General features: G+C 38.0%; 1 protein-coding gene across 1 annotated transcript in view; it reads right to left on the minus strand.

Moving 5' to 3' along the window:
- The window catches only part of COL9A1 (collagen type IX alpha 1 chain), a 125,631-nt gene that overhangs the window by 48,049 nt on the left and 63,766 nt on the right, over positions 1-13,816 (minus strand). Inside the window, exons 19-25 of the mRNA XM_018564831.1 lie at positions 13,022-13,075; positions 8,128-8,181; positions 5,414-5,467; positions 5,036-5,089; positions 4,840-4,893; positions 3,174-3,227; positions 1,130-1,183 (exon numbers count right to left, since the gene is read on the minus strand). Of these exons, the coding sequence (XP_018420333.1) occupies positions 1,130-1,183; positions 3,174-3,227; positions 4,840-4,893; positions 5,036-5,089; positions 5,414-5,467; positions 8,128-8,181; positions 13,022-13,075 (378 nt within the window). The remainder of the gene's footprint in view (positions 1-1,129; positions 1,184-3,173; positions 3,228-4,839; positions 4,894-5,035; positions 5,090-5,413; positions 5,468-8,127; positions 8,182-13,021; positions 13,076-13,816) is intronic.

Genomic DNA, 13,816 nt, shown 5'->3' on the forward strand with positions numbered 1-13,816 from the left:
ATCTTATCCTCAATATGGCTGACTCTGTCTCCCAGTGCATTAACATCCCCCTTCAACTGGTGAAGAGCTGAAAGCATATCCCTATGAAGGGAGCTCCTAAGAGAGACAAGCATGTCTTTCATAGTAGTGTCAAGCAGGGGGAGATGAGCAGTCCTCAATGGCCGTATTCCGCTCCCTAACCACAGTGAATTCAGGGTTAGCCCCCTCATCCACCTCCTCAGGCCATACCTGTGAGCCTTCTGAGTCCCGTCTGGGCTTGGATTTGGCCGGGCTAGCGGCCGGAGAGGGTCCCGAATGCCTGCCAAGAGGAACAGCTTAAGTAAACCTGCGGGGGAGGACGAGGCGCGTGACGAGCCGGTGCCATCTTGGTTCTGCGGCGATCCCGCCAAGCGGAAGAAATCAGTAAGCTTGCGGGGCCCCCTCTTGGATTTTCTTTCCCCCGCCATGCTTGTGGGTCACTGGGATCAGGGTCAGCCAGGGGTAGCAGAGTGGAAGTCCTCTGTGCTTAGGATCCAGCCCTGGGGATACGATGATGCCGGAGCTCTGCTACTCTGCGGTATCCGCCTCGGCTGCTGGCCACGCCCCCCAGACGCACGCAATGTTATTGCTTGACATGTTTCGTATCTGTTTATCGAACGTGGCCCTGTATTTTATATTTTACCAAAAAATTGGGTATTTGTTTTCTGTGCACTAAATTTAATTTTAGTGTATTTTATCCTAAAAATACTGGTTTGATAAACATTTGCGTAAATACCACAACTAGCATTTTTTTTATACTACAGGGCTTCTGCTTTCAGAAAATATATAATTGTTTGGGGGTTTTAAGTTATTTTTTAGCCAAAAATTTTAATTATCATGTGCACATAGTAAGAAATTGCTCCGGACAGCAAGTGGTAAATGCTGGATATATTCCAGTAACACTCACAGGGATATTCACAAAAAGGTGAAGAGTTTGGAGAAGGCAAACTCTTCACCTCTTTGTGAATAGACCTTTCAGTGTAAATAGGCAAAGTAAAATAGCATTGTAAACAGCATCTCATATACAGTTATTGTAATATAAAGTAAATATCTCCCACATTGTGATATACTAGTAAATGTATTTAAATAATGTATATTGGGAAATACTTACTGGCAATCCTTGTAGTCCAGCTTCTCCAGGGGCACCAGGCTCTCCAGAATCACCCTAAAATATACATTTTAAATATCAGTTAATATAATAACAGTCCACCCAAAACTGATATTATGGCTTTAACAATTGCTTTAACAATTGCTGGATAATTAAACTACCTGACAATACTTTACATCTCCTAGGCACTCAACTAATGAGATCTCTGTGCTAGTGATCATGCATATGTGCTGGGGCTATTATAAGAACATTTGACTCTCCCTGTTGAACTTTTCATTTGCTTTATATTATAGAAAATACAACGAGAGGTTCGGAAACAAATATAGGTGAACAAGGACACCCACACATTTGGGTGGACAGCACCAGAGTCAGGAATTATGGCAGGAACATCTCGCAGCTGAAATACCTAAGATATATTAATAAGCCAGGGGCTGACTCAGTCCATTGCACTGCGCCTACAACTGAAATATCTTTTTTGCATGGACTGACCCTTTAATTAGGGCAAGTATTTTGTTACTGAAATGTGTAAGTATTGTCTTTTCTGTTTCTCTACTGTACAATATAAGAAGTTTTAGACACACATATGAGTCACCAGGCCAAGTACTTTTATATAAGTCAGGCCACTTCAAGGCACTTTAATAAATATTTGTTTCATTTCATAGTGGGTGATACATTAGTCTTTATGCCACATATATTCCTGCTTGCAATGGACCACACAATAGCTGTATTTCACATTTGCTGATAATCATGAATGCTGTCATACAGCTTGTTCTAAAAAAAAAAAATCATATAACACAAGGAAAATAATCAATTATTTGCACAGCGCTGAAAGTACAAAATATTAAATATGTGTAAAAATTAATAATCCCATAAGTGATATTAAAAACAGCAATGATGTTCAAAAATAGGTGATATATTCTCAATATGCTATAAATAAAATAATGATGGTGTTTATGAATTATTACAAATTTTTTACACATATTTATTATTTGGTACTTTCAGCGCTGAGCATATTTATTGATTTGTTTTGTTGTATATCCCTTATTAGCGAGAGAAAGAGATTTTCTATTTATACAGGTATGACACAACTACTCTTCATATACTGTATATGACTACTCTCGTTTCATATAATTATATATTTTAAAGAATATCTGTTTAATTATATAATACATGTAATAATGTCAGCTCTAAAACTGACTGACTAATAAATATAATTTCTTCAAATATATATTTATAGGATCAATTTACTTTTTTGGCATTCAAACTCTGTGTGCCTGTACTAGAGAATGTATAAGTATGTAAACCACATTTGAAGAATTAAGATCTCATTAAAGTGAATAAAAGCAAACATGTACATTTAATCATTGTAATGGCTTTAGGTGTCATATTGGTTATGAGGCTGTAACATCATTGTAACAAAGTGCTTTACACCTCTTTTAAACCATTATCATCAGCACGTAATGCCAGAATAGGTTCTAATGGTATAATAATGGGAAAGATCAATCAAGTTCTATTCATAGACTAGTGACACTTCTAAGCTATCATTAACCTTGTCATTTGTAGAATTCTACATCAAATGTTCCACACTTTATAACACTCGTTTCATTTGAAATAAGCATTATAGAATGGGATATTAAAATAAGTCATGTGTTTCATGACATTAATGCCATGTATTTGATATATGGTCGCAGTAATATCATTGACTATATTGAAGTGCTAAGAGATAAGTGACACTCCAATGAAATCCTTTTGTATTATCGTAACTGTTTTCATTATATTCCTATGATTGCTTTTGTTCCAGTTTTGAGCAATAAACAAACATACCCATTTACTTTGAGCAACAATGATCTATACATAGTTCATCACACAGCAGTAATCTTCCCTTACAGAGACCTTGTCACATGAATGCAAGTGGTTTAGGCTTTGATTCATTAATTGTGACATATCCCCTAGTGCTTGGCTTGCTTTAGGTCTTAATAAGCCAGCTATATATCAAACTATTATGAACAGTGATACCACACTGTGTGTTTATTGTTCTTCAATTCACCTTTCCTCCTGGCATTCCAGGGATTCCATCTCGACCATCAACGCCTGGCAAGCCCTAAAGAAAAAATATGTTTTTAGCAAACTTTGATGAATCTGTGTATTTGTTCTCTTATCATTACTTAACATTGTGAACACAAGTATTAATCGATTTCAATATATGCAATTTTGATGTTCATAATAAATATACTATATATTACAATTAGACTAAAGACATGAATTAACCCTTTCGCTGCCAAGCCCTCCGGAACATTTTTCAAATCAGCTGGCACAGCGAAAGGGTTAAAGCAAAAAACATTTGTTGGCTTTGAGTTCGACCAACAATAGCTAACCCTACTGTAAATATTTCTGAATATATTAGCAAGCCTCCATAATAGCAGGTTTGAATGGCATAACAACACTCCTCTAATTAAATAGTCATCTCATATTGTTGAGTTTTATTGATTTAAGCTGAGTATTAGCAATGTACCATAATGACATAAATGGTTTCTTTGTACTTGACAATTACTTTCTTTTAAAGAGGCAGTCCACTCTAAGCTGATATTTAAATTCTGACAGATGCTGGAGAGTTAAATTACTGAATGAGTTTTTATAATTCTTAAGAACACTATTGTGCAGGTCTTTGGGCTTGAATTCCCAGATCTTTACACCTGCTCCATCAATCAAGAGTGCACCCCGCTCTTGGATTGCTGGACCTATATAAACCTTGCTGTAAATTCATTATTTCTGACTGATCACAATAACCACAGTCTTACCTAAGACTGAATATTTTGAGCGGATAATCATTGCATAGGCTCAGTGACGTGACCAGGCAAGGTATAACTTCACAGGAAACCTTTTTGTAGACTTGTCTCATACCGGGCAAGAGCTTCAGTACCATGGTGACAAAGCACCCCATATGTAGTAACCCAGTACCACATGACAAAGTAATAGAAACATGGATGCTTGGGGCAGCCAACGGGAGGCCACCACCCATATTATAACTCAACTTTGATTCTACATTGATCTGGAGGATAAGAACTGATTATTATTTATCGGTAGAGGAAACCAAAGTGCCAAAATGATGGAATGAGGGAAATGTTCTGGTTCTCACAGCAAATACATGGCACCTTATCTATTAAGTTATTAACCAGCTCATCAGATGACTAGTAAAAATAAAATAATTGCCTCATTCTTACAACTGATTTACATATCCTACTATACTTTACCAATGTAAGTGGTAGGTGAGTGGTAAGAATTCTGTAATTTAATTCAGTTTGTCTTACACAATTTATAGATTAATAAGGCTCTATTTTTTTAGACACAAGTTCCCTTGCAATTGTTGTTTTGGCACGTGAGTCCCACATACTGGATTGATGGATGGCATGCCAACAAATGTGTTATAACATCTGGAAGCTTACACTGACTACTAACCAGCTGGTAAGTCAACATTTACCAAGCTCAACTCAAGTTGTTTTTGTGCTTGAAGGAAAGGCCAACCAAAAACATTTTCAAAGCAAAATTCTAACACCAACATAAGAGAAAGCTTTTGGTTGTGTAGATTTAAACTGTTAATTACAGAGTAGTTTCTTTTGGATCTGAAAGTATCCTAAAACCATGTGCATTGTGTGTTGTCAAAATAATAACAATGCTTAAAATTAAAATCTATTTATGTAATGAAGTTCACATACTGCTTCCCCTTTAGATCCTGGCATTCCAGAAATTCCTCTTGGTCCAAGAATTCCCTGACAAAAAAAAAGCAGAAAAAGTTATTAAAATGTTGGGCATTGCTTAGAATTTGTAATACCTGTTGGACATTTCTAAATCATGAATATGTATTCAGCAATATTTATTCAAGAGCAATGCAGCAAATGCAATTGTACTTACTCGTTCACCTTTTGGCCCAGCTTCTCCTATTGAACCTCGCTGGCCTTGGTCACCCTGAAAAAAAAAAAATTTTAAGCCTAGAAACTCAACACTTTCAACATTATTGTATTATTGCCCTTGCATTGAACCTTATTCTACCATTGCCCTTGCACTGACCAGGTATGTGGCAGACTAGATCTGTTTCACCTGTTTGTAATCAGTCTATGTGTGTAATAAAATTAATTTCTCCTGACTACCCATTAAGATATCAAATAGGCAAAATGTAATCAATGAATGTGTCGGTGCAGCTGCTCCTATTGTATTCCATGATCTGGCAGTTGGTACCATTTACAAGCTAATACAGATTAAAGTTGTAAAAGTATAGATGGTGATACTTACAGTTGCACCAGCAACTCCCTGGGGACCAGGTACTCCATCAGTTCCACGATTACCCTTATAAGTAAAAATGATAACACTATAAGTAAATATAAAGGTAGCACAAATCATTTAATTGTGTATTTGTCTTCTGACAGACTTTTAGGGTTGCTTGTCATTGTGTGAATTTTTAAACTGACACCTAGGGGTTGATTTACTAACCTTATAAACACACCACAAACATGTATACACCTCTGTAGTGTGTTCCCTCCCAGCATGATCTATGGGTGGAATCTAAACACCTTTGTAGTGTGTACACACCCAGCAGGTGTGTTGTGCAAAGCCCTGCCCTGAATTGCAAGGTGATGTTGTGTAAATTAGCTCTACATTGTGTTGCTTGCGTTGATGAATGCAAGGAATGTAAATGCATGAGCTAACCATTTTTGTCTAAACTGTGAAGCAGCATTATAAATGCATCATGTGCATGATTTTTCCATATATGGCATTAGTGGAAATATGCTTATAGAGACTTTTTGGTTGATAAATACGCTTTGCTGTGTAAAAATCACACGCACCTGGTGCGTGCGTGTGTTTAGGTTAGTAAAGCACAAGTTAGTATAGCACAAAGTTAGTATAGCACGAACATGACAAAAATTTCAACAAAAATGCACCAAATGAGATCCCCTTTGAGGAAATGACACATGATCCGTACCATCACATGGAGCTGGAAACAGTATATTTTCAGAATCACAGGCTCTAAATTATTCTATAAGATTAGAACTAGGTCTCTGCAAGACTTTACCCTGTACAAAGCTGCCCTGATAAAATATAACTCCTCCCTCCGTGCTGCCAAACAAACTTATTTTGTCACTCTCATTAACACACTCTCATCCAGACCTCGTCAACTCTTTTCTACCTTCAAGTCTCTACTATGTCCTCCACCACCACCACCCACTAACTCACTCACTGCCCAGGACATTGCCATTCATTTCAAAAACAAAATAGATACCATTCGAGATCAGATCGCCACTGTCCAATCAACTGCTCCTTTTATTATAGTACCTGATCCTCCATCACACTCGTTACTTTCCTCTTTTGACCCTGTCACCACAGAGGAGGTTACTAAGCTTCTCTCTGACACAAACTCTTATAACTATGAAAATCAGAAACTAAGCACTTAAATTGTTGGTTGGACATCTAGAAAAGGAAACACAGTTGCCTTAGACTCTTCTTTTCAGCCTTCCATAATTGTTTTCAGTTAATTATGTAGTTCTTAACTGTGTGACATTTCTGAGCTGAAAATTTATTTACACTGACAATTTGAAGCTGACTTACTAAAGGATTTGAGAATGTTCACACAATAAAGAGTGAAGAAAATAAATCTGTTTACTTATTTCATCTGCACAAGACTGGGTTACTGAATTGAATATTCACACAATGTATTGTCTGAACATTCTCAGATCCTTTAGCTTTGTGTCAGCAAAAAACTGCTACCTACAGCATATAATGAGCTTGACTGCAAGAATAATCATACAGAAACAGGTCTAGTTTGAGCTTGTAATGTTCCTTTGAGGAGCGAATTGTATAGCACTTCCACAGCTGGGAAGTGCTTCTAACTATTGTAAAACTCATATTATTGCACACAGAGATCTTAAAACATGTTGCAATAACTGTATAGGTCTGCACCACTAACACCCATTGAGTGAGTCAGGAGGGAGCTTGCTGTTGACACACATTACAACAGTTTAAAGATGGACCCATATCTTACGGTCTGTTATTTTTAGTGAAACACCTCCCTGTCTGTTGCCAGCACATAGCCAACTTAACATAGACAAACATTTATTTTCTAATAAAATATTAGTGGTCTAAGGTTCTTTAGATGGTCTAAGTGATCTATAATCTTAGGTTTATAACAATCACTAAGCACATGTGACTTTTTACTGCATTCTGTGTGAATGCATTAAAAAGTCACATGTTATTGCAAAGCAGTTTTTATCAACTATGGGTTCCTTAATCAGTGACAGGATTTTTTAGGCATGCTTGAAAATAACCGCAATCAAAAAATACCTTCTTCACTAGTAATCTTCAAATTAATTACATCACTATCTGGAATGAAGGGCACCGTAAAGGAGAAGTGTAAAGATGTAGAAGGGATATATATCTAATTTATCTGCCCTCTAAAGGGCCAAATTTGCGATGCCTGTTGAAGTAAACAGGAAGCACCAGATTTTACAAAATCTTTATTAGAAGTAGACAAACCACACACACACACTTAACTTGTAAAAATAAATATTTTAAATAATCCTAGGGGCTCTTGTCTTAATCTGTTCTGCATTGGGTGTTCTTTCTCTGTCAAAAACCTTGGACAAGTCTCTACAGATTACTGAATAAAAATATATATTTCTTTGTTTGCTGATGTTTATTGTGCATCATGCATAGGGCAGTCCATTCATTTCAATAGGCCGCCACACGCATGACAAACATGGTAAAGAATCTCACGGACCATTTTCAGCTTCAAACTTTGCACCTTTTTAACTGTGCATTTTGTGGTGTTTTGCACCCAAATGCGCTAAGCAAGACATGCAATGAACGCACATCTTGCTAGGTGGGTGGCAATAACAATGAATTGGTTTTCATGAAGGTGCACAAAAAAGGGTATTCATGCACTACAATGGTGTGGGGGCTCAGACGTATTTGTATAAAATCAGATTTGTCTAGAAAATATTTTCCGAGCTTACCTTACTACCTTGTGGCCCCAATACACCAGTGATTCCTCTTAATCCTTGTGGTCCCTATAACAAAAGAGACATAAAAAGTTGTAAACATCTTTTAAACATAATTATACATGTGCAGACAATATTAAATATTTTCAGTGATAAGTGAAAACTATAAAATTGCACATCATTGTATATGATTGTATAATGCAGGAAAACCAGATTTTTGTGTTTACCGTAAAATCTATCTCTTGGAGTTTGTCAAGTGACACAGGATTCAGATTTTCTGATTTTATTGAGTTATACTGCTGCCTACCAGCTGTTGGCCATGACTCCTCCAACTCCCACCAGGTTTCATTTTTATGGGAAAACAGTATTTAGGAGCTGATCACAACACAGAATGGTGGGACTTGTTTCCCTTAATGAACTCTGAGAAACAGATATAATGGTAAGTACAAAAATCTTGGTTTCTTTATTGTTCATTGAGGGACACAGGATTCAGTTATTCTGATACAATTAGGACAACCAAAAGCAATCAAATGGGTGGACAAAACAGCAAAACTCTTAAAGGCCCACATAACAAAAATTATAAAACGGGAGGCTGTCTGCAATTCAGAGGGCTGCTGGTAGGACCTTGACCTTGAACATCCATCTGATAAAACCTAGATAATGTATGAGCAGAGGACCAGATGGCAGCCTTGAAAATATGGGAAACAGTATCCTGATGCCTAAATGCCCTTGTCAGGAAAATGTGTAATCAAATCTCTAAGCTATAAGCCTGAACAATAATTTGTCTTTGAAGAGCCAACAGAACCAGTTTTAAATCCTATGGAGTCACAAGTAGCTCTAAAGGAGGGGGCCACATAGGAGACATGCTGGAAAACAGTTTTAAATAACAAATAAGAAGCAAGTGGTATTTGGAATAAGATTGCAAGGTCCGAGATGTGTGTCTTTGATGGTACTTAAGGCCGAGTAATAATCCAGACCTGATTGTATAGAGGTTAGGACTCTTTCCGAGGGTGAACATTTTCTTTCCTCACACCAAGTGAAGCAAGCCTTCCATGTGTGATGTTAAACCTGCAATTACTGAATCAGAGAGACCCCTGCCATAAAGCCAGCAACCATGAAGAAGGGTGGTAAACTAATCCTTGACACAGGAGATCTGGTCAATGTGGAATGACAGAAGTTTGATCAGGTCAGAGTACCATATCCACCTGGGAGAGTTAGAAGCTACGAGGACCACCGGAGTGCCCTCTATCTCGATCCTGCACAGTAGATAAAAAAGTCATTTCAGAGGAGGAAAGCCTTAGATTAGACTATACTGGTCCCACAAGAGTCACCAGATCAACTGCTGCTTCTGCCCAAAGTATCTTTGCACCTGGAAACAAAACTGTCCAGTTTGTTATTGAATTTGAAGGCTAAGGTTCACATTTGTGGTTTCCCACCTGTGACACAGGACATAAAACATTTGCGTGTGTATGGACCATTTTCTGAGGTCCAGTCACTGCTGGCTGAAATAGTCTGCCTGGTATGGGAAGGATAAATGACCTAACCAAATCTTTTTTAGGTGCAGGCTGTTCGCATCACAATACTGGTCAGTATTGAGTTGACTGTTGCCTCAATAGGAGGTTATTAAGGTATTCCACAGGAGGGATACCCCAGCAGCGTTGTAAGGCTAGCATTGGGGTCATAACCTTGGTGAACACGGAGTATGGATGATAGGCCACAAACTGTAGGGCTACAAACTGATAGTGTTGAGTGTCACAACATAAAGGAGATACCGTTAATGCATTAGAAAGATGAGGACATGCAAGTATGCATCTTTGATGTTCACAGAGGCTATAAAGCCTTTCTGGTGGATTCCATGTCAGACTTGGTCGTGTTCCATTTAGGACTTTTAGACTTGAATGAACACATTTAAAGCCTTCAGATCCAAGATGAAGCAAATGCCTCTTTTTGGTTTTTAAACAGTGAAAAGGTTGAACTTAAAACCCTGAAATCTTTGTGTCATTGCCGCAATGGTAATAACTTATTTGTTCAAAAGGTCTGCAAGAGAAGTATGGAAGTCTTCTAGCCTGTGCGGAGACAGAAACAGGTTTGACAACATGATGTGGGGCAGGAGTAGAGAGCAGAACTCTAACTTGTAGCCTTTGCAAGCCAGATCCCCTACCCAGGCATCCAAGATGATTTCTGACCAGTCTGCAAAGGCCAACAGATGCCAACCCCACTTTGAAACAGGGGGCATCCATTCATGTTGAAGAGGTTTGGACATGTATGTAGTTTTGGAGAATTTAGAGGCCCAAGGATTGTGGTTGTACTGGGTCCCTCCCTTACGTTTGGCTTTGGAGTCAGAAGTGTGGGAAAAAACAAAAGGAACTCTTTTTGGCTTCAGAGCCAGAAGATTTGCCAGTTGGGGTAAATGAATACTCTAACCACCAGTAATGTCCTTTATGAAACTGTCCTGAGAAGCACCAGCAAAAGGCATGCACAGTAAAAAAAATTACATTGCTGTTTCGCAGTCCAACATTTCAGCCACCTCCTTATGTTCACAGACAGAAGGTTTATTTGAGAGGTAAGACAGATAATTTAAACTAAGCCAACAATGCAATAATGTAGGGCTGAAGGCAAAAGCTTTAAGCGCTTAACAACTAAATGATCAGTAAGGGCTCTAGTTAGGTCCTTTGACATAAGCTAAATCCACTCACCCTAAGGTATGACAGATTCACATTACAGCGCTAGTAGTTTGCATATCAGGGCCTGCTAGTGAAAACAAGGCTTTGTAAAGGGCTTCCAAAGTTTTATCAATGGGATCCTTAAACACTGGAGTATCTTCAATAGCTACAGTATGTGTTTTAAGATGGGATATCGCCCGGAATCAACAATGGGAATGGCTCGCTTTTTATGAAGTTCTTCAACAAATAGATGTTGGTCTCAAAAGTATTTGGAAGGAGTAAGTAGTTTGTCAGGAAAATTCCACTTTCTGTACAGTAGAAGTAAAGAGTGTACTAGAAAAAATGTTAATAGTCTTGGGACCTTTTAGGTATCCCAGACTGATAACAGCATTAGTAGAAGTCACAGGCTATTCCATTTTAAATGAGGCTCTTACAGCATCAATAAGAGCTGCTATGGTATTTTTAACCTGGGAATTAATTCAGCTGACTGAAAGTTTTCAGGAAGAAATCCATCCTTTAAGGATTTGTGAGATTCTAAGTCAGATGGTACATTCACAGCAGAAGACTCAGAGGCCACTTCAGCTGCAGAAACCTCTACGTTCCAAGTCAGCAATCATAATTGCAATTTTGTCCATAAAATACAGCATACCTGCAGAGAACTCCTCCTTGGATAAGGCAGAGGAGGGGGTCACACTTGACAGAGCTATGGGAGGAGTGTGTTGACTCAAGCAGGTAACACCGAGCCAGACTATCTGTGTCAAGTCCCCTGGGAAGGACACAGCAGGCCTCCCTGGATCCGTTATTGGATTGTGAGCTGGAGCAATCAGATGCAGTGGGAGTGCTTCTCTTGTGCTTGGGATCTGTCATATTGCACTGCAAGAGAGGTTTAATGGCTAGAGGTGACGAGGTCACTCTAGGCAGCAGCAAGGACAACCTGAGGTGTGAACCGTGTGTCTCTAGCAAATACGAGCAATGGTGGTAGGAAGCTACCTTACACTGAAAGAAAAAGGCAGGAACAGAGTGGGCAGGGCAGGCGTGACATTCAACCATTTCTGCGGGGAAAAAAGACATAACAGGGGAGTATTGGTGGCATTCACCATTACCAATTAGTGCTGTAGCCCCTAGATACTTATTAGTCTATATGGGGTACTCTTTAGAGACTGGGTCACACCTGAAATTGTCCCATGGCTCTAGGCCTGTAAAGTGTTCTGTGGCTAACTAACACAGAACCCAAATGCCTAGAAAGTGCCACAGACAAAGCTCAGTGCCTGAAAGTCACATTCCAGACAAGTCTCACAATCTTCGGTCCAGCAGGGTCTGGGTAGGACCTCCAAGGCATTACTGAGTAAACACCAGTCTGAATAGCTGCATAGAACCGCAAATCGTTGTCCCTTATTACATGATAAAGAAATGTTCTTTTCAATTTTAATGGCAAATAATATTGTTTGAAAGGTAGTATATTACAAGTGTATTTTATAAGGAATGTATATACATAGAACTGCAATTGCTTTACTGTCACAGTAATTCTTTACTCGTGCTTTTTCCTTGCTGTGTAAGAGAATGTCTGCAGGCAAGATGCCCTGTTAACCTGTAAGTCATTTCTGGTCATACGCTTACAAGGTAAAGTTGTAACTGTGGAGACATAGCATTAACAACCTCTCAGTGTTAAACGTGCACTAGATTAAAGGCTTCTATTAATACAAAACTGTTACCTTAAAGGCAAGGTTTCTATAGATGACTGGTTTTGAAAAAGAATAATTTGAGATATATAGAGAGAAAATCATCTTAAAGAGCCAAGAAACCCAGTATATTCTGTTTAGGTTGTACCTACGTTTTGCACATTTCCTCCAATATTTTAAGATTTTACACCAATGTGCATTTGTCTATATTGACCTATGAGTAAACATAGTAAAGTCTATGGTCTACTTTGATATTCCACCATAGTATATTGGAGTGAGACACAGGATGCCACCATAGCACACACATACAAATGCCTTAAACAGATTATTCCCAACAAGATGCCTTGTCTGTATAAAGTAGGCACATTTTTTTTTTTAATCCAGCGGAAGTTCAGGTTTTTGTGATCAAATCTAGTTACAAAAGGAAACTACTGATATACTAGGCTAATAAGGTGACACATTTCCTAATTTATTTAAATTATAAAATTATCTAGATGTTATTCATCACAAGTAAATCAGATGTAAATGTATCCTTTTAGAATAGTTTCCAAAATAAAAGCACTTTACTGGAGGGCCTTGGGATCCAACTTCTCCAATAACTCCTTGTTCTCCTTCTTCTCCCTGTAACAAGAGGAAAAAAATACTTTCTGTAAAACAAGAATACTTGGAAATGTACTAAATATCAGAGTGTTATGGCAAAAGCAGCATTTGAAGTACCTACAACTGGCTTGATAAATCTTCTCATGATAAAACCCACCATGTCAACATTTATAGCTTCTCTTATACAGTTTGGAGAAATTACAGCTTTAGAGATTCTGCACTGCTGCAATACTACACAGAAGTAGAATTTTTTTAAAAATTAATAGAAATGGTCCAAATACAATTGCATCAGTTAAGTTATTTCATTCACTAAAAAAACACGGTGCTAGAACGTATATATCCAAATATTTTTTAATTTTAATACACACATTATGTACTAAAGTCATAGGACATACGGCATATTGCTTTGTCTATGCATTGGACGCTGTTACAGTGTCATGAAAAACTGGAGAACAGGAGATGTGTAAATAGTTGGAAGTGTTGCTTATAACAAACAATCAGGTGTCACTTTTAAAAACAACTCCAGTTCCAAACATAATTTTTTACCTTCAGTTTTCATGAATCAGCCCCATTTCCCCATACCAGAAATGGCACTGATTGAATTATTATATAAAGGTATGTCGTTTTCATTTGCCTGGCATGATACTTTCTCTATACCTAATACATGTAGCAGGAGCAACAGCATTTATTATTAGCAAGATGTAATGAATTCTTAAAATGTAGGCTTGTTGAGTGAGTTTGTATGGCTGTCTGACAGCCTAA

This window comes from Nanorana parkeri, unplaced genomic scaffold, assembly GCF_000935625.1.
Source record: "Nanorana parkeri isolate BGI_ZX_2015 unplaced genomic scaffold, ASM93562v1 scaffold785, whole genome shotgun sequence".
NCBI lineage: Eukaryota > Metazoa > Chordata > Amphibia > Anura > Dicroglossidae > Nanorana > Nanorana parkeri.